Source organism: Nycticebus coucang, chromosome 4, assembly GCF_027406575.1.
Source record: "Nycticebus coucang isolate mNycCou1 chromosome 4, mNycCou1.pri, whole genome shotgun sequence".
Classification (NCBI taxonomy): Eukaryota; Metazoa; Chordata; class Mammalia; order Primates; family Lorisidae; genus Nycticebus; species Nycticebus coucang.
This window is the reverse complement of record NC_069783.1, coordinates 61,812,065-61,834,536: the sequence shown is the minus strand read 5'-3', so window position 1 is coordinate 61,834,536 and position 22,472 is coordinate 61,812,065. Positions and strand designations below refer to the sequence as shown.

At 35.2% G+C, this 22,472-nt stretch overlaps 1 protein-coding gene across 4 annotated transcripts in view; it reads left to right on the top strand.

The window, feature by feature from the left end:
• The window catches only part of WDPCP (WD repeat containing planar cell polarity effector), a 495,763-nt gene that overhangs the window by 291,830 nt on the left and 181,461 nt on the right, over positions 1–22,472 (top strand). For 3 of the 4 annotated variants that reach the window (XM_053586757.1, XM_053586756.1, XM_053586755.1), the window contains one exon: positions 20,152–20,254. The exons of the other annotated variant lie outside the window; for it this stretch is intronic. In XM_053586757.1, the coding sequence (XP_053442732.1) occupies positions 20,152–20,254 (103 nt within the window). The remainder of the gene's footprint in view (positions 1–20,151; positions 20,255–22,472) is intronic. 4 annotated transcript variants of the gene reach the window in all.

The following is a 22,472-nucleotide window of genomic DNA, read 5'->3' as shown; positions in this document are numbered from 1 at the left end:
CAGGCGAGCCCTGGTGTATGTGGCCAGTGCCCTAACCACTGAGCAATGAGTGCCAAGCTGTTAGCTGGAATTCTTAAAAAAGTTTTCCTTCTTTGCTATTGGGGTCACCCTGATGAATAGTTTATACAGAAGAGAAAAGGTAAATGCTTCATTCTTTATCTTTATCAGATATCAAAATAGTTATTTCCTCAGCATTCTCTAATAATTACCAATTAAGTCTTTCATATTAGTATTATTAATACATTAATTTAAAAATATTTAATATGTATCAATCCACTGAAAATGTTATTTTTAAATTTACAATATTGAGAGATAATTTAAATACAGTAAAATTACCAATTTTAAATGGCACCTTAGTTTTGGCAAATGTATGTAGTCACATAATCACCATCACAATGAAGTTACAGAACAGCTCCATCAAGAAGTTCTCTTTGTAGTCACCCTTCCCAGTCCCAGGAATCTACCAATCTGTTTTTCTCCACTATAGATAAACTTTTCTAGAATTTAATTTGTATGTAATTACATATGTTTTTTTGGTACAAAAGAGTACTCTCTCTCTCTCCATATAACTGTAACTGGAATTTATTACATAAGTTCAACTTTATAAGTCAGGTCTCAGAAATCTTTACTAACCGATGCTCAATTAATTTGCATATTTTCTTTTAAAAATTGAGTAATTTTAGCTTTTATGTTTAGGTCTATGTTTAGTTAATTTTTTGAATTCAGAATAGGGTATGGGTTGGGGGGGTTTATTTTTGTTTTGATTTTTTGCATATATTTGTCTGATTGTTAAAACTATCCTTTTTCTACCGAATTACCTTTGTACCTCTGTGAAAATCAATTTGGCATATATGTGTGGGTCTAGGTCTGAACTCTCTCTTCTATTCCATTGATTTATGTGTTTATGCCAGTAATTTTTAATAAGGACAATTTTACACTCTGCCCCCAACCACTGCTGGGAATATTTGTCAATGTCTGAGGTTTGTTTGGGTTGTTATAATAATCAATAATAATCCTTTATATTTCTCTTATTGGTATGTATTATTGTCTCCTTTTTTCTTTTTTATTTTATTGGTTTGACTTTTCTCTATTTCTTTGTTAGTCTAGCTAGCGGTTTCTTGATTTTATTTTTCAACAAGCCAACTTATTTCAATTTTTTGTACTTTCCTTCAGTATCAATTTCACTTAATTCTGTCTGATCTTTATTATTTCTTTCCTTCTACTAATTTTGAGCTTGGTTTGTTCTTGCTTTTATTGTTCTTTGAGGTGATAAGTTGTTTTTGAAATTTGTGGCCTAGCATATGGTCCATCTTGAAAAGATTCTATGTGCTTATGAAAGAATACGTATTCTGTTGCTGTTGGATATAGTGTTCTGTAGATGTCTATTATGTCCATTTGCACTAAAGCCAGATTTAAAGCTCATTTTGTTGGTTTTCTGTCTAGATCAGTGGTTCTCAACCTTCCTAATGCTGTGGCCCTTTAATACAGTTCCTGTGGGTAGCGACCCACAGGTTGAGAACTGGTCAAGATGATCTAATACTGAGAGTAGGATGTTGAAATTCCCTACTATTTTTGTATTAGAGTCAGTCTCTGTCTTTAGATCTGATAATACTTGCTTTCTGATTCTGAGTTCTACAGTGTTGTGTGTGTATGTATTAAGAATTTTTATGCAGAATTGGTGAAGGCCCTTCTTTGTCTCTTTTTACAGCTTTTGGCCCAAAATCCATTTTACCTGGTATGAATATATCTAACTCCTGTTCACTTTTGGTTTTGTTGTGTAAAATATCTTTTTCCATTTCTTCCTTTTCAATGTATATTTGTCTTAGTAGGTGAAGTGAGTTTCCTGTAGGCAGCATATAGTTGGGTGGGTCATTTTTTAAATTCATTTAGCCAGTCTGTGTCTTTTTTTTTTTTTTTTTTTTTTTTTTGAGACAGACTGTGGCTCTGTTGCCCTGGGTAGAAGTCTAATGGTGTCATCACGGCTCACTGCACTCTGAAACTCCTAGGCTCAAGCAATCCTCCTGCCTCAGTCTCCTGGGTAGTTGGGATTACAGGCACATCCAGCTAATTCTTGCTCAGGCTGGTCTCAAACTTCTGACCTCAAGAAACCATCCTGCCTTGGTCTCCCAGAATGCTAGGCTTACAGGTGTGAACCACCACACCTGGCCCAGTCTAAATCTTTTAAGTGGGGGATTGAATCTATTCACATTTAATGTTATTACAAATACAGAAGTACTTATTCCTGTTATTTTGCTATTTGTTTTTACATTGTTTTGTAAATCTTGTATTCTGGTCTTTTTCTCTTACTGTTTATAACTATAGTTTGTGATTTTCCATAGTGATAACTGTTGGCTTTTCTCTTTCTCATTTGTATGTCTGCTGTACCAGTGAGTTGTATGTTTTCTTATTTTTTCCTGATGGTAGATATCATCCTTTGCTTCTAGAGCTCACTTAAATATTTCTTGTATGGCCATTCTAGTGGTGATGAATACCCAGATTTTGTTCATCTGGGAAAGATTTAATTTCCACTTGATTTGTGTAGCACAGTTTTGCATGTTATAGTATTCTTGGGTGGAAGTTTTTTTGTTTGTTTGTTTCCAGTGCTTTGAATATATCATACCCGTCTCCCCAGACCTGTAATGTGTCTGCTAAGAAATCTGCTGTTAGTCTGATGGGGATTTTCTTACATGTGAATTGATTTTTTTTCTTGCTGTTTTTAATATTGTATCTTCTGATTGTTTGATAATGCACCTTGAAAACGACTTTGTGGGTCAAATCTACTTGGTTATCTTTGAGCTTCCAGTGTCTGGATGGCTATATTTCTTGAAAGACTTGGCAACTTTTCAGCTATCACTTTTTCTAAAGGGTTTCTTTTCCTTTTTCTGTATCTTTCTCCTTCTGGAACTTATAAAATTTGAATATTTGGTTGCTTTTGGTGTCCATATTTCACATAGGCTTTATTATTTTTGTCTGAGTTATTTTAAAAGATTTGTCTTCAGTTTCTGAAATTCTTTGTATGCTTTATATAGTTTATAGTTGAAGCTCTCAATTGTATTTTTTATATCAATCATTGAATTTACCAATTTCAAGATTTCTGTTTGGTTCCTATCTATGTCATGGTTGAATTTTTCATTCAAATCATGAATTATTTTCCTGATTTTTTTTGTACTGTTAGTTGTGTTCTCCTGTATATCATTGAGATCATTTTTAATTCTTTTCCAGAAATTTTACTTATTTTTTTTCTTTTCCAGAAATTTTATAGATATTTCTTCTTTGGAATCTCTTGCTAGAATGTTATTGTATTTCTTTAGAGTTATCTTTCTTTTTTGCAGTTTTAAGTTTCTCATGTCCATACATTAATATCTGCACAACTAGTGCACAAGTTGTTTCTTCCAATTTTATGGATTTGTTTTCATAGGGAAATGCTTTTTACTATAGGTATATCTATAGTGTGGTTGGGTGCTTTGGCTTTGATTCTAGTTTGGTGCAGTACTGTAGTCTCTGTATGATTCCTCTGGTCATAATCCATGGTGTCTGTGAGCTCCTCAATGGCTTAGGCTGAGGTTGTTAAGGAGGCTGTGGTGAGGCTTCGTTGAGAAAAGAGATCACAGATGGACTGGGCCTCAAGCATGAGTGGTGTGCCAGTCTTTAGGCCCTTAGTCAGCATAATTGGCACTGATGGTAGGTCCTGCAAGGCTGATTCTTGGACCTTCATGTGGCTTGTTCATATGCCAGCAGTGGCAGTGGCCAGCTGTGTAGGTGGATAGGTTCTGGGACTTTGGGCAGTGTATATGGCATCTGTAATGGCAGTAGCAGCCCCCGAGTGACATATGCAGGCACCAGAGATAGTAATGAGCTGTGTGGGCCTATTCCTAAGGACCTAGGTAATACATGTGGGTGGGTGTTTGCAGTGGTGATAGCAGTAGGCTGGGCCATCCTCACCATAGGGTCCTGGAAAGCATGCACAGGTGACAGGATGATGGGTGAGATGAGTTAATCCCCAAGGCCCTGGACATTATGTTTAGGTACCAGCAGTGGTGGCAGTGGGCAAGGCAAGCCTGTACTCAGTGTTTCTTGATGGCACACAGGGCATTAGAAGTGGGGAGGGCAGCTTGTTGTCAGGTCATCCAAGGGTGTGAGCACTGGTGGCAGTTGCAGAGTAGGTCAATCCCTAGGTCATTGTGCTCAGGCACTGGTGGTGATGGTGGCCAGGGCCAGCCTGTTCTTGATTCTCCCCCACTCAATGGTGTGTGTGGGCAGAAGTGGCAGTGGGTGTACACGCCTATCCCAGGGCTCCTCAATGATTTATGCAGTTACTGGCTGTGGTGGATAGGGTTCTATTGATCTCCAGACTCCTGGAAGGCACAAATTGGCAGCAGTGGGCAAGGCAGGCCTGTCCTTAGGGCCCATGATGGTGCCCAGGCAACCTGGTCTCTGGGTTTTCTGAAGGTGAGTAAACTACAAATGTGTAGCAGCTCTGTTGCTGAACCTGCAGAGCTGCTGTCAGTGCAATCTGACAGTTTTACTTCCCTCTCCCTTACGCTAGTGTCACTCCTAGAACTTCTATTTGACACGGGATTATCTTCTTGCTGTTTTGGTCTTTCTATGTGGAGGAGATGAGTACTGAGTACCTCTAGTTGGCTATTTTGAAGCCCCCTTTTCACCATGAGTAATTTTCTGGAAAAATATAAGTGGCTACAATTGACATAAGGAATAAATAAACTATCCAATAACCCCATAAAGAAAATTCAAACAGTATTTAAAAATTTAACTTCTAAAAAGAAGCAGTTGGTTTTATTTATGGGTTCTACAAAACCTTCAAAAACATGTAATTCAAAAAATCATACTCTAATCTGAAAATATATGACATTTCAAGTAAATTCATGTTGTAACAAAATAAAACCTCTTCCCATAAATTTGCATTTTTAAAATGATATTCATTGTCCTGATATAAGAAAGGCTATAAACATTTATATAGACATTGAGAACTGATTTCTGAATTTATATTTCTATTAATGTAAGTTATTTATCTTGAAAAAGTTAGATTCTCTTCACATCTACAAAATATGAAACTTCTAAAATATTAACACAGAATAATAAACAATATTTCCTGATTCTTAAAATTCCTTATTGATCAGCTTTGTCCTATGAAGAGAAATGTTATTTTTAAATATATAAAAAAAGAATTGTATTAACATTTTACGTATTTATGTTTAGGTGAAATAGAGCAGCATGAATTTGGATGTTCTGAGGGCAATTTTGGCTAGAATATTAATAGAATTATTCTAGAATATGAATATAATTATTCAATTATCAATTGATATGAAATAAGAAAGATATCTCAGAGGATGAGAACACAGTAATCTTGAATATGTATCATCTGTTGTATATCTTTGTCAGTGCTTCTGTATCTCATAAAGCTATCAATCCCAGAAGCATTACCAAAAATAGAAAAGGTTATAACAATATCAAAATGTTATGGTATCATCTATCCAGAAGAAAAAAGAAACATTTTGGGGCGGCGCCTGTGGCTCAGTGAGTAGGGCGCCAGCCCCATATACTGAGGGTGGTGGGTTCAAACCCAGCCCCGGCCAAACCACAACAACAACAACAAAAAAATAGCCGGGCGTTGTGGCGGGCGCCTGTAGTCCCAGCTGCTCGGGAGGCTGAGGCAAAAGAATCACGTAAGCCCAAAGAGTTAGAGGTTGCTGTGAGTCGTGTGACGCCACGGCACTCTACCCGAGGGCGGTACAGTGAGACTCTGTCTCTACAAAAAAAAAAAAAGAAAGAAAAAAGAAACATTTTGTTATACAGACATTTGTACTAGATTGTTTATTGCAGCTCAATTTATAACTGCCAAGAGGTGGAAACAACCTAAATGCCCATCAACCCATGAATCAATCAACAAACTGTGATATTAAAAAAGATGGAGACTTTACATCTTTTGTATTAACCTGGATGGAGTTGAAACACATTTTTAGTAAAGTATCACAAGAATGGAAAAGCAAGTATCCAATGTACTCAATGCTAATGTGAAGCCAGTAGAAAATCTAATACATGCCCACATAAGAGAAAAACTCAATTCGAGTTGTGGGGAGAGAGGGGAAGGGAGGAGGATTAGTGTGGTCCCACTTAATGGGCACAATGTAAGGGTATATGGCACCCCTTTTGGGTATAGGACACACAAGAGGGACTGTACCTAACAAATGCAAACATTGTAACCTAGTTGTTTGTACCCTCACATTAATCTGAAATGAAAAAAACTAACTACCATGTTATGGTAGTTATAATTACCTGTTGATAACTAAACCAAAGCATGATTTACAGATGAATCTTTATTCAAGATTTATTTAAATAATTTTTGCATATTCATTCTGCTAGTACATTGAAATTTCTATGTGAGAGGTAATGAGAACACAAAAACAACAAATTTTTAATTGTAGATTATAGACAATATACAGAATTATGGGTAAATTTTGAAATCTGAATCATGGCCAAATACTGTCAATTTATCTTTTGTTGAATAGATAATTTCACTTATTAATGTTAAATGGTGATACTAATATAAGTTAAACTGGCAAACGGCAAAGTATAAAATTATCATTGAGAATAACAGATACTAAGTGGTTCATTCTTCCAAATATCTTTCTGAAAAGTTGCTTCCAAGTTAGTAACCTTTTATAATCTACCAAGTAGGTAACCCTGATAAGGTGGCCATCTCTTGCCATCTATATTAGACTTGTGATATGCCATTTTAATCTTGTACAATGATTCCCCAAAAGGACTAGCAAAACAAAAAAATAAAAGATTGTACGTTATACAATGTTTTCTTGTGCCTCTCTCTCAGATGCATGATTTTACAAAAATTTGTAATTAGCAATTTATGGGGTACCATGTGAAGTTTTGATCTCTGTATACATTGTAGAAAGACTCATTTGAGCTAATGCCTCACCAGCTTACCATTTTTGTGATCAAAACATTAAAAATTTGATTAGCAATTTCCAAATATACAATACATAAACTGTGGTCACTTTGCAACAGATCACTAAAACTTACTCCTTCACTCTTACTGAAACTTTGTACCCTTTGATCAACGTCTTCCTTTTCCCCATCCCTTTCCCACCTACCCCACCTCATGATCTGTAACTGTCTTTCTACTCTGTTTTTCTATGAAATCAACTATTTTTAGATTCCACATGAGTTCACACAGTACTTACCATTTTGAACCTTATTTCACTTAGCATAAACCTTTAGTTCCATTTATATTGTCACAAATGACAGAATTTCCTTCTTTTTAAAGACTGTATAGTATCTCATTGTATATATACACACCACATTTTCTTTATGTGTTCATCCTTTGGCGGACCATTATGTTGTTTCCATTTCTTGGCTATTTTGAAAAATCTTTTTTTTTTTTCTTTTTTAAGACAGAGTCTCAAGCTGTCACCTTGGGTAGAGTGCCATGGCATGGTGTCATAGCTCACAGCAACCTCCAACTCTTGTGGTCAAGCAATCCTCTTCCCTCAGTTTTTTCCCCCTATTTTTAGTAGAGATGGGGTCTTGCTTTTGCTCACGCTGGTCTTGAACTCTTGAGCTCAAGCTATCCACCTTCCTTGGCCTCCCAGAGTGTTAGGATTACAGGCATGAGCCACCATGCCTGGCCTTTTGTGAATAATCTAGAAAAGTACATGGGATTACAAGATACTATTTCTTTTGGCTATATACCCAGAAGTGGTATATATACAAAGGATATTTCTATTTTTAGTTTTTTGTGGACCTTCAACACTGTTTTCCAAAATGGCCATCGACAATGTACAACCATTCCCTTTTCTCCATATCCTTTCCAAAACTTATCATTCATATTTTTGATAGTCGTCATTTTAACAGGTATGAAGTGATGTTTTATTGTGGTTTTAATTTATGTTTTTCCGATAATTAGAAATGTTGAGCATTTTTCATATATCTGTTAGCTGTTCATTTGTCTTCTTTTGAGAAACATCTGTTCACATCCTTTGCCCATATTTTAATCAGGTTATTTTCTTGCTATTGAGTTCTTTGCATTCTTTATTGGATATTATCCAATATTGGATGTATGGTTTGAAAATACTTTCTCCTGGTTGTCCCTTACTCTATTGTTTCCTTTGCTGTTCAGAATCTTTTACCTTTAATGCAGTCCCATACATCTATTTATATGCTTTATTGCCTCTTCTTTTGGATCCTATTCAAGAAATCTTTGCCCAGAACAAAATGTAGGAGCTTTTCTCCTCTATGTTTTTAACTTGTATTTTTATAGTTTCAGGCCTTGTGTTTAAGTCTTTTACTCATTTTGAGTTGGCTTTTGTATGTAGTATAATTTAAAATTTCAATTTCATTCTTCTTCATATGAATATCCAGTTTCCCATCACCATTTATTAAGTTAACTGTCTATTCCCTTTTGTGTCTTCTTGGCACCTTTCCTGAAAATTGGTTGTCCATGAATACTTGGCTATATAGCTGGGCTTTCTATCCTATACTATTTTTGGTGTTTTTGTTTTTATGCCACTACGATGCTGTTTTTATTACAGTAGTTTTATAACATATTTTGAAATCAGGGTGGCTGAGGCCTCTAGCTTTTTTTTTTTTTTGCTCAAGATTGCTTTGGTTATTCAGTCTTTTCTGTTTCCATATGAATTTTAGGATTATTTTTTCTTTTTCTCTGGAAAACAACATTGAAGTTCGATAGGAATTGCATTGACTCTGTAGATCACTTTGGTATCAATATTTTAACAAAATTAATCTACAAATGTGAGAGATATCTTTCCGTTTATTTGTGTCTTTGATTTCTTCATCCATTTAATGTTTTAAAGTTTTTAGTGTATAGATTTGTCACCTTTTTGATCAAATTTACCCTTATTTTCTTTTTTTTTAATGCTATTATAAATGGAATGGTTTTCTAATTTTTTTTCCAAATTGTTCATTGTAGAGATTCTACCAATTTTTATTATGTTGATTTTGTAACCTGAAACTTTAATAAATTTATCAGTTCTAATAATTGTGGGTTGCTTTTTTTCTTTTTTTTTTTTTTTTTTGAGACTGTCTAAAACTGTTGCACTGGGTAGAGTGCTGTAGTGTCACAGCTCACAGCAACCTCAAACTCTTGGGTTCAAGTGATTCTCTTGCCTCAGCCTCAGCCTCCCAAGTAGCTGGAATATAGGCACCCATCACAAAGCCTTGCTATGTTTTTGTTGCATTTGTCATTGTTGTTTTAGCTGGCCTGGGCCGGGTTCGAACACACTAGCTTCAGTGCATGTGGCCAGCGCCCTACTCACTGAGCTACAGGCACCTCCCTTAATAATTGTTTTTTAATGTGAAATCTTTGGGTTTTTCTGTATATAAGATAATGACATCAGCAAATGGAGATAATTTCACATCTTCCTTTACTGTATGGATGCATTTTATTCTTTATTTCTTTTATTAATAGTTTCTCTTGCTAGAACTTCCAGTACTGTGTTGAACAGAAATAATGGGAATAGGCACCTTTGTTGTTTTTTTTTACCCCCCTTGAGGCAGACTCTTGTTCTGTTTGCCCAGGCTTGAGCAGAGGGCCATGGCCTCAGCCTAGTTCATAGCAACCTCAAACTCCTGGCCTCAAGCAGTCCTCATGCCTCAGCCTCTTGAGTAGCTGGGACTATAGGCACATGCCACCATGCCCAACTAACTTTTCTATTTTTCTTTTCTATTGTTTTTTCTAATTGTATTTTTTCTTTGATCTTTGTTAGTTCCTTCCTTCCTTTTGTGTCTGGGATTACTTTGTTCTTCTTTTTGTAGGTATGTGTAAATGATAGTTGAGCTCTTTACTCAGGCTGGTCTTGAACTCCTGACCTCAAGCAATCCTCTTGCCTCAGCCTCCCAAAGTGCTAGGATTGCAGCTGTGAGACACCATGCCTGGCCCCTTGTTTCTGATCTTAAGAGGAAAAGCTTTCAGCTTTTCACAAATGAGTATGTTAGTTGTAGGCTTGTCATATATGGCCTTTGTTGTGTTGAGGTATAGTCCTTCTATATCTGTTTTTGGATGTTTTGTCATGAATGTATGTTAAATTACATCAAATACTTTTTCTACATCTATGAGATGATCATGTAGTTTTGTTCTTTATTTTGTTAATATAATCTATCACATTTATTGATTTACACATATTGAACCATCCTTGTAGCTCCAAGATGAATCCCAATTGATCATGGTGAATGATCTTTTAATGTGCTGTTGAATTCAGTTTTGTTTTGTTTGTTTTGAGGACTTCTGCATCTTTGTTCATCAGAAATATTGGCTTGTAATTTTCTTTTCGTATTCTGCTCTGGTTTTGGTATCAGGATAATGCTGACCTCATAAAATAAAACTCTTCCAGAAAACTAAAGAGGAAGGAATACTTCCAAATTTAAGAAGGACTCATAATTCTTTTTTAAATGTTTCATAAAATTCAGAAATCAGACCATAGGGTCTTGAGCTTTTTTAATGGGAAAATTTTTTATTGCTGATTCAAGCTCCTTGGTCTGTTCAGATTTTTATTTCTTCCTGATTCAGTCTTGGAATTCATTTCTTCTAGGTTATCCAATTTGTTGGTATATATTTGTTCACAGTAGTTCCTTAAGATCCTTTGTATTTCTTTCGTATCAGTTGTAATTCCTTTCCTTTACAATTTTATTTGAGTCTTCTCTTTTTTTCTTCATTTAGTCTAGCTAAAGGTCAGCCAGTTTTATCTTTAAAAAAATGTTTACATTCCAAACTAAAAGTTATAAAACAAGTGAGTCCATCAGATAGCCACTGGGAGGTGATATAGATACTAAATCTATCTTTCACCAGACCCTTAAGACTAATGAATTCTGTCAAATTGAGAATATGGAATTATAGAAATACTGCATTGTGCTACAGTCCACATTCCGATATGAATACTGATGAGGTCCACAAATAAATCAATACCTAAGTGGAGTGCTTAGTGTTTTCAAATAGATGATGAAGATGTTCATGATAGAAGTATAGTATCAATTTAAGAAATGTTGAGGTTTTAATGACCGTAATTACCTGTAACAATACAAAAAAATAAATAGGAGAAATTAGATAATTAAGGAAGAAAGAGTAAAGAGACAGGGAAAATATTCCAGAAATAATTTGTGAATCTCAGATCTTATAGCCAACACTTACAACACTACTAAATACAAAATACTTACATTGGTAATTCACAAATAAACCAAAGGAAAAGAAACATAAATATACCTATGCTTTATGTGCCTGTGTAATGGTGTTATGTAGCCTTAAAATTCATATGTTTAAACAAATGGTCAAGAATTTTAAGATGTACTCCAGTTAATTTTAAGGTAACTTGTTAAATTCCATAAGAAACTTAGAGAAAATTCTTATTGGAATTACACTGAATTTTACAGATTATTTGGAGTCAGAACTGATATCTTAATGACTGATATGTAGTCTTCCCAGACCTAAGCAGATATATGTCTGTATTTTTATCAGGTATTTAACTGTGTCCTTCAGTAAAAGTAGGTAATTTCTTTCCAAATGTATTGTATATCATTTGCTTACTTTTAGTGAAGAATCAAATACAAATTTCACCAGAGAACAGAAACTAGACCAAACCACCTAACTCATTTGACAAGGTATAAACTTGGTACCAGTCAAAAAAAGTTCAAGTAAAGAAAGTCACAGACTATTCTTAATTGGCAACATAGACACAAAAATCTTAAACATTATCAAGTTGGATACAGTAGTATGTATTTTTAAATAACCACTTTCTTCAATGAATATAAGGATCTATTATGAAAATATTATGGAACTCTTAGAGTAAAAGATAAAAACCACATGATTATTTTAATTGATATGTGGCTGCTTCATTTTTTACTGTTACCAATAATACCTTAATCACCAATCTTGGAGATTGTCTGACAGTTTCCTTAGGAAGAGTTCCCCAAAACACAAGTGAAATTTTTTTTTTTTTTGAGACAGATCTCATTAGCAACCTCAAACTTTAGGCTCAAGTGATTTTTTTTATCCCAACCTCTCAGGTAGCTGGGACTCTAGGTACTGCCACAGACTCGGCTGTTTTTAGAGACGGGTCTCACTTTTGCTCACGCTAGTCTCGAAATCCTGAGCTCAAACAATCCACCTGCCTTGGCCTCCCAGAGTGTTAGGAATTCAGGTGTGAGCCACTGCGCCGGCCTCACAAGTGAATTTTAAATTATGATATATTGTTAAAACACAGCACCAGTAAACTTTTTCTGCAAATGGCCACATAGAAAATATTATATGCTTGTGGGCAAAGAAGCAAAACTGAAGTTATTTTGGGTTTTTTTGCGTTTTTGTTAAAAAGTGAGGTTATTATGTAGGTACTTATATAACTAGAGAAAAATATTTTCTATAAATTTTGATTGACAAAATTAAAAATGTAATAATTTAGTGTAATTTTTAATACATGTCTGTATATGTGCAAAATGGAATTCTATTTTAGAATAGGAGAGCAGTTTACTTATTGGAATTGAAATCTAATGTTTCCTATCATCAGTATCTTTTGCAAACTTTAATCTGTTAATGCTGATCTACAGTGAGATTTTACATATTTAACCTTTGAAAATGTCTTTTCACATGCCAAATACTAATATCAATCCATGAATATATGATTTTAATTGTGTATATTCACAGACTGAAAGACATTTTTAGAATTCTATCAGCTAAAAGTCTAGAATGCCTTTTAGCTTGTTATTTCATTGCAAACCACCTCTAATTAAAGTTCTTCAACTGCACAGTTAAAAGGATTTTAGAATATGGAAATTTCCTTTGTACTTGGATCGAGGTTTGAAAAACACTGCTATAGTTTCAAATCAGAAAAAAAAAGTCTCTAGAAATTTGTGTAGGAATGGGGATATCACTTAAAAAAATTTTTTTTGAGAGTCTGTTGCCCAGGCTGGAGTACAGTGGCACAGTCATAGTTCTCTGTAACCTCAAACTCCTGGCTTCAATCAATCTTCCCACCTCAGCCTCCCCAGTAGCAAGAATTAGTCATGTACCACCTTGCCTGGCTATTTTTTAAATTTTTTGCAGACATGGGATCTCACTATGTTACCCACACTAGAATGCAAAACTCCTAGCCTCAAGATGTCTCCCCTCTCAACTTCCCAAAGCACTTGGGATTACAGGGATGGGCTACTATGCCCAGCCTTTTATTTATTTATTTTTTAAACTATGACAGTTGAAGTCATAGTTTTAAAAACCATGGGCCATAGTTTGCTGACCCTTGTTCTATAAAGTCTTAACCAGTTATATTCTCAGTAAATGTTAAGTGCCTATCTTTTTTTTTTTTTTTTTTTGAGACAGAGTCTCACTATAGAGTGTTGTAATGTCACAGCTCAAGGCAAACTCTAACTCTTTGGCTTAAGCAATTCTCTTGCCTCGTCTCCCAAGCAGCTTGGACTTCAGGCACCTGCCACAATACCTGCCTATATTTTTGGTTGTTGTTGTCATTATTGTTTAGCAGGCCTAGGCTCAGTTCGAACCCATCGGCCCTGGTATATAAGGCTGGAGCCCTAACTACTGAGCTATAGGCGCTGAGCCATAAGTGCCTATTTTTCCACAACTTAGCAACATGAGATATAATTTTTTAAATATATATCCAGTTTGAAATATTTTCACTTTGCATTAATTTGAATAAGGTAAAATTATTTTTTATGTTTATAGACCATTTATATTTATGTCTTCATTATAAAGGGACCATATTTTTTCCCATATTTGTAAATTTCCATTCTTTCAATCATTCTGTATACCAAAGAGAGTTCTAAATCCTTTGTAGTGTCTCTTACTGCTATCTTCCACATATCTAACTTCTTATTGAAATATCTGTTATTGCCTGATAGAGCTATGTTTTGTCAAGCTTCTTTGTATAATTGTTGCCTTTTCTCCAGTTTTCACCCTTCTGTAATTCTTATTCATCCTTCAAGACACAGAACAAATATCAGTTCCTCCCCTTTGGCTCTCTAACATTCTGTGAAAATATCTGCCATAAAATCTATTATACTTTTATATAATCAACTGTTGGTTTGAGAAGTGGTATTATAACTGATCTCTCTATACTCCAGAACTGTACGCAACACTTAGTAGGTACTAATCATTTGTTAACTGAATAAGTTCAAAATAATAGTAGTAGTATTGATAATATTAACAAATATATACAACAGACATATAAAATCAACTTGTTTAGTATCTTGTATAGTTCTTGGAACAATATAATTAAATTTTTGAATATCTCTCTCAGATATTAAAGTTTCACCGAAGAAAATAGCAATTAAATTTTTTTTTTATTGTTAAATCATAGCTGTGAACATTAGTGCAATCAAGGGGTACAATGTGCTGGTTTCATATACAATCTAAAACATTCCCATCCAACTGTTCAATGCAGCCTTCATGGTATTTTCCTAGTTATTGTATGTAGACATTTGTATTCTGCCTTTAGTAAGTTTCGCCTGTACCCATGCAAAGATGCACTGTAGGTGTGACCCCACCCATCACCCTCCCACCTCCCTTCCCCAGCCCTTTCCCGATAGTCTTATGCCATAGTTGGGCGACAGCCTTCATGTGAAAGCCACAATTTAGCTTCATAGTAGGGCTGAGTACATTGGATACATTTTCTTCTGTTCCTGAGATACTTTGCTAAGAAGAATATGTTCCAGCTCCATCCATGTAAACATGAAAGAGGTAAAGTATCCAACTTTCTTGAAGGCTGCATAATATTCCATGCTATAAATATACCACAATTTGCTAGTCCATTCGTGGGTCGATGGGCACTTGGGCTTCTTCCATGACTTAGCAATTATGAATTGGGCTGCAATAAACATTCTGGTACAGATGTCTTTGTTATATTGTGATTTTTGGTCTTCTGGGTATAAACCTAGTAAAGGAATTATAGGATCGAATGTCAGGTCTATTTTTAGGTCTCTAAGTATTCTCCAAACATCCTTCCAGAAGGAACGTATTAGTGGGCATTCCCACCAGCAGTGTAGAAGTGTGCCCTTTTCTCCACATCCATGCCAACATCTCTGGTTTTGGAATTTTGTTATGTGGGCTACTCTTACTGGGGTTAGGTAATATCTCAAAGTAGTTTTGATTTGCATTTCTCTGATGATTAAAGGATGATGAGCTTTTTTTCATGTGTTTGTAGATTGTGCATCTGTCTTCTTCAGAGAAGTTTCTCTTCAAGTCCCTTGCCCACCCTGAGATGGGATCACTTGTATCTTGCTGATACGTTTGAGTTCTCTGTGGATTCTGGTTATTAGACCTTTATTGGAGGTATAACCTGCAAATATTTTCTCCCATTTTGAGGGCTGTCTGCTTGCTTTACTTACTGTGTTCTTGGCTGTGCAGAGCTTTTTAGTTTGATCAGGTCCCAGTAGTGTATTTTTGATACTGCTTCAATTGCCTGGGGAGTCCTCCTCATAAAATATTCACCCAGGCCAATTCCTTCAAGAGTTTTTCCTGCACTTTCTTCAAGTATTTTTATAGTTTCATGTCTTAAGTTTAAATCTTTTATCCATTGAGAGTCTATCTTAATTAATGGTGAAAGGTGTGGGTCCAGTTTCAGTCTTTTACAGATCGCCAGCCAGTTCACCCAGCACCATTTGTTAAGTAGGGAATATTTTCCCCACTGAATGTTTTTAATTGGTTTGTCAAAGATCAAATAATGGTAAGTAGCTGGATTCATCTCTTGGTTCTCTATTCTGTTCCTATTCTACTTCTCTGTTCTTGTGCCGATACCCTGCTGTTTTGATCACTATCGATTTATAGTACAGTCTCAGGTCTGGTAGCATGATTCCTCCTGCTTTGTTTTTATTGCTGAATAATGTTTTGGCTATTCGAGGTTTTTTCTGATTCCATATAAAACGAAGTATTATTTTTTCAAGATCTTTAAAACATGACAATGGAGCTTTAATAGGAATTGCATTAAACTTATATATTGCTTTGGGTAGTATAGACATTTTAACAATGTTGATTATTCCTAGCCATGAGCATGGTATGTTTTTCCATCTGTTAACATCTTCAGCTATTTCTTTTCTTAAGGTTTCATAGTTCTCTTTGCCGGGATCTTTCACGTCCTTTGTTAGGTATACTCCCAAATATTTCATCTTCTTTGGCACTACTGTAAAAGGAATAGAGTCCTTGACTGTTTTTTCGGTTTGGTTATGGTTGGTATATATAAAGGCTACAGATTTATGGGTGTTGATTTTGTAGCCTGAGACATTGCTGTATTCATTGATCACTTCTAAAAGTTTTGTAGTAGAATCCCTAGTGTTTTCCAGATATACGATCAAATCATCTGCGAAGAGGGAAAATTTGATCTCTTCTGACCCTATGTGGATACCCTTGATCACCTTTTCTTCCCTAATTGCAATGGCTAAAACTTCCATTACAATGTTAGAGAGCATTCAAGACAATGGGCAACCTTGCCTGGTTCCTGATCTAAGTGGAAATGATTTCAATTTAACTGCATTCAGTATGATATTGGCTGTGGGTTGGCTGTAGATGGCCTCTATTAGTTTACAAAATGTCCCTTCTATACCAATTTTCTTAAGTGTTCTGATCATGAAGGGATGCAGGATATTATTAAGAGCTTTTTTGGCATCAATTGAAAGAATCGTATGGTCCCTATTTTTTAGTTTGTTTATGTGCTGAATTACATTTATAGATTTACGTATCTTGAACCAGCCTTGAGACCTTGGGATAAATCCCACTTGGTCATGGTGTATAATTTTTTTGATGTGTTGTTGGATTCTGTTTGTTAGGATCTTATTGAGTATTTTAGCATCAATATTCATTAGTGATGTTAGTCTATAATTTTCTTTTCTTGTTGGGTCTTTCCCTGGTTTGGGGAATCAGTGTGATGTTTGCTTTGTACAATGTGTTGGGTAATATTCCTTCTTTTTCTATATTTTGGAAGAGGTTTAGTAATATAGGTACTAGTTCTTCTTTAAAGGTTTGGTAGAATTTTGATGTAAAGCCATCTGGTCCTGGGCTTTTCTTTTTAGGGAGATTTTGTATAGTTGATGCTATTTCACAACTTGATATAGGCCTGTTCAACATTTCTACTTCATTCTGGCTTAGTCTTGGTAGGTAGCGTACTTCCAGGTATTGGTCGATTTCTTTCTGATTTTCATATTTCTGACAGTAGAGTTTCTTGTAGTATTCGTTAAAGATTTTTTGAATTTCTGAGTGGTCTGTTGTTATTTCATCTTTACCATTTCTGATTGATGAAATTAGAGATTTTACTCTTTTTTTCCTGGTTAGGTTGACCAAAGGTTTATCTATTTCATTGATCTTTTCAAAAAACCAACTTTTGGATTTATTGATCTGTTGTATTATTCTTTTGTTTTCAATTTCATTTAATTCTTCTCTGATTTTGGTTATTTCTTTTCTTCTGCTGGGTGTGGCATTGGAGTGTTCTTCCTTCTTTAGTTGCTTGAGATGTCCCATTAAGTTATTAACTTCCTCTTTCCATTTTCTTGAGGAAGACTTGCAGTGCTATACATTTCCTTCTTAGAAATGCCTTGGCAGTATCCCAGACGTTCTGGTAATTCATGTCTTGATTGTTGTTTTCTTCTAAAAATTTGGTGATTTCCTTCCTAATCTCATCTATAACCCATCTATCCTTCAGTATAAGGTTGTTTAGCTTCCATGTTTTTGATGGGTATGCAGGTTACTGTTATTGAGTTCAACTTTTATTCCATGATGGTCTGAGAAGATGCAAGGAATAATTTCTATTTTTTTTAAATTTGCTGACGTTAGATTTATGGCCTAGGATGTGGCCGGAGTATGTTCTGTGGGCTGATGAGAAGAATGTATATTCAGTTTTGTTGGGATTAAATGTTCTGTAGATGTCTGTTAAGTCCAGATGTTGAATGGTTAAGCTTAAATATAAAATTTTTTTGGTTAGCTTTTTTTTGGAGGATCTATCCAGCACTGCTAAGGGGTTGTTAAAATCTCCAGCTACTATGGAACTGGAGGAAATCAAGTTGCTCTGGTCTGTTAGAATTTCTCTTATAAATTGAGGTGCGTTCTGGTTGGGTGCCTAAATATTAACAATTGAAATCTCATCATATTGAGTATTACCTTTAACAAATATGAAGTGTCCATCCTTATCATTCATTTTGGTTGGTTTAAAGCCTATTGCATCTGCGAATAGGATTGCAACACCTGTTTTTTCCTGCTTTCCATTTGCCTGGAGTATAGATGACCATCACTTTACCTTGAGTCTAAATTTGTCTTTTAATATAAGATACCATTCTTGTATGCAGCAGATATCTGGGTTGACTTTTTGTATCCAGTCAACCAACCTGTGCCTCTTTAGAGGACAATTTAAACCAGTTACATTAATTGAGAATACTGATAAGCCTTTCAAGAGTCCACTGGACATTTTTAATCCATTTGCGACTGAGGAAGTCAGAATTTGATCAAAATTTTCTGGGTGGGTTTACTTTTGTGGTGGAGGATTATGCTGGTCTTTATGGAGGATAGGTCTGAGAATATCCTGGAGAGCTGGTTTAGTTATGGCAAATTTCTTCAACATGTGAATGTCATTGAAGTATTTAATTTCTCTGTCATAAATGAAATTCAGTTTAGCTGGGTACAGGATCCTGGGTTGAAAGTTATTTTGTTTTAGGAGATTAAAAGTCGATGACCATCGTCTTCTAGCTTGAAAGCTTTCAGCAGAGAGATCTGCAGTTATTCTAATATTCTTGCCCTTATAGGTGATGGTTTTCTTTCGTCTGGCAGCTTTCAGAATTTTCTCCTTCATATTAACTTTAGTGAAATTGATTATGATGTATCTGGGGGATTTCTTATTTGGGTTGAGTCGTGCTGGAGTTCTGAAACTATCTGCTATCTGAATTTCAGAATCTCTTGGCAGGTCAGGAAAGTTCTCCTTCATAATCTCATGGAGAAGAGACTCTGTGCCTTGCGAAGCCACTTCGTCGCTTTTGGGTATCCCTATGAGATGAATATTGATTTTCTTTGAATTATCCCAGAGGTCTCTGAGAGAGTGATCTGTTTTTGTCCTCCATTTCTCATCCTCTTTGAGAGTTTGCGAGTGTTCAAAAGCTTTGCCTTCAGTGTCAGAAATCCTTTCTTCTGCTTGCTCCATTCTGTTACTGAGGGATTCTACTGTGTTTCTCAAATTTTTGAGGGCTGCAACTTCTTGTCTCAATGTGTCAAAATCTTTGGTCATTTGGTCTTTGAATTCATTGAATTCTTGAGCTGTGTTTTGGGTACTGCTTGGAATTGTGATTCGATCTTATTTGCTATCCAGATTCTGAATTCGATTTCTGACATCTCAGCTATTTGTTTGTTCATGGGATCTTGTGCTGTGTCTGCCCCATTGATCCTTGGGGAGTTGATCTACTCTGATTGTTCATGTTGCCAGTTTTTCTGTTGATTTTGCATCATGATTGTTTTTTCACTGTTGCCTCTGGCCGTCCTCAGAGTTGGGGAGGTCTCTCTCCGGAAAAGACAGTTCTCACTCTTCCATTCAGATTTATCTGAACATGCTGTTTAAAATCTGGATATTTAGATGCCAGATATACAAAGTCAGGAGCTTGTCCTTGTATCTATTTTTTGCATGCATTTATTTGCTCAGAGCCATCTGAGTTAGTCCAGAAAGCTAGAGTAGTTAATCCTTGAGTCTGATATTTCCAATTCTCAGAGATTTTTCTCATCTTCATGTTTCTATTTCTTTGGTTTCTCCTGACCATTAATCCTGTTTAACTGCCATTTAATACATAAGCCTAGAAAATAGTCTCTGAGGCCAACATCCTTACCAGACCAGCAATTAAATTTTTATGCCCTGACAAAATTGAGTATGTCAAACACTTTATAAAAATCTGTCTCCTTAAGACCTAAAATAATTTATTTAAATAATCGCCTTTAGTTATACATAGTAGCTGTGACTCCAATTCAGAAAAATTTTCTCGTACTAGAAAAGAAGACTAAGAAATTTAAAATACAAAAGAGAATATTCATTAGCCATTGCTATTCTGTAATCTGAGCAATAAGTTTCTTTCTTTCAAAATCTCCTTTGTAACCTGAGCAAGATTAAATTTGGATTAATCTTTTATTTTGCTTTATTTCCAAAGGATATCCATTACCTTGCCCTAGATAAGGGTGAATTGGCACTAGCTGAAGTGGCAAGAAAAAAAGCTAGTGACATTGCTGCAGAATCAATAACCTCTGGAGTTGGTATGAATTAATGCTGTTTTTTTAAAGTGCTTTTTGTTTTAATCAATACTCAGTATCAATTCTATTTATATTTGTAGGGCATGGTTAGTTAATTTGAATTACTTTGTGCCTTTAAAGAAAGAAGAATGAAGCCTTGACAGATAGTACAATACTAATATGAAAGTTGGAATTGTATAAATGTGAAAACTGATAAATAGCAGACACTATAGTCACCATTTAGCAAAAAGTAAAAAGGACACTGTTCTTTTCATAAGAGTTTAGGGAAAAAATTTTATCATCATCAGTGCTGTTACTAAAATTAACCAACACAGGAATTTATATAATCATTTATTATACGCAGACATGTCCTTTCTGAAAAGAATTCTGTCCTATATTAGGCAAAGTGTTTCATATGGGATTTTAAATTTGATAAGTAATTTATTTCTGTTTAGAAGCCATTAGTCATCTTTCAGTACAGTATTCTAAAGACAGAAGCCTTAGATTTAAATGAAAAGTCCACTTAAACCTTGCAATATAAAAGAAAAATTTTTTTAAAGTACTATAATATCAACACTAACTTCCTTTTTTAAAACTCAGTTTATCTAAGGTCACTCAATATGGCAGTATTGATACTTGGAAATCCATTTCTTATTCTTATTTGTATTTATTACTTCTAAACTAGGCAAAGGACCTCAGGACTTCATTTCTCTGTGGAACTCCTATGAGACAGAAATTTTAAATAGATTTCAACTTTGTAAGTTTCTTGAAAATACTGTAGTTTCATTTTACCATGGTAGCTCTAAACCTGAACACCAGGACTGACAATTACTTACCAGGAGGAAAATTTCATTCTCTCTTCCGTCACCCTAAGGGAGTATCCAAATTGATTGAATCCAAAGGTACATAAACCATTTCCAAATCTCCATAAGGAATACTCACTATTAATATAATATTAGAAAATAATAACTAGCTGACCTATCACTATACTTATTATTTCCTAAGGATGGTAATAGGTAATATTTATTGAAAGCTCATTATGGGCCACATATGTTCTCAGTTATAGATATTAGCTAATTTAATTTGCACCACAACTCTGTGAGGTAGGTTCAATTTATATTTGTTATGTGAAGTCACTTCTAACTAAATGATGAAACCATACCATGTTAACAGGAATGATAACATTATATGATACAAATATCCTCCATCCCGATCCTTCTAGCCATTTAGGAAAATAGTAGGACATTAATTCATTTCCCTAATTTTGTGGGAATTTTCCTTAGTTGTCTCATATCCTGCTTTTTCCATCTCAGTATCACATGTAATAAAGGACTCCTTTGTATTTTAAAGCTATTTAAATTACTCAGGGTGAAAGGGAATGTGACAAAATCACTGTAAAATTTCAGAAAAATGAAGAAATTCCACTATTCACAAAAATGCCTCTTGTGCACTAAGGTAGGGCTCAAAGTGGGTACACCTCCATTTCTGTGTAGGAATTATCAGCTGGCCACAGTAACTTGAATAGAAAATACAGGGAAGCACTTAAGTAGTTCCATCCACATGAGAGAGTCACTAAAAAGAAGTATCAAACATAACAACTATCAACTCAGTTAAAAACAAGCATTGCCAATGAAAAAGTTAAATGATGATAAACAGCACAATATGGTAATTAAAAAAAGTATATATATACAAAAAAAGGGGGGGTGCACAAAACATAAGTGTATGACTAAATGAACTTTTGGCAAAGTAAACCCATCCTTGTAACATTATCAGGACCCCAGAGCCCTACTGTTCCCAAAATTTCTCTGCCGAGTCTTTGGTCTGAGGAAATAGAAGAATGAATTCACAGACCACCACAGGCAAGTGACAGGACAGATTTCATTACAGATAAAAGGAGGAAAACGAAGCCTCCAACACTTGGGATCCCAAGTGGTTTGCCGATTTTGGCTGTTTGTCTAAAGAGTTATATGTGCTTTCTCTTTCTCTGCAAGCAGGGGAGTTTGGGGAAATGGAATGTACGTCTAAAGTATGTTCTAGCCTTTGGCATCAGAGGCCTATGGGCAGACGTTAATTTTAAAACTGCCATTGTCTAGGAATGTGGTCTTGTTTGGGGCATTCAGGAGTAGTGGCTTACATAAATAAAACTGGTTTATGAGCCTGCTCAGGCTCAGAAAATGGAGTCTGTGTCCAGCCCTGAGCAGGGATGGGAGGGACCTACATTAATTCTCCCTCTGAATGGAAG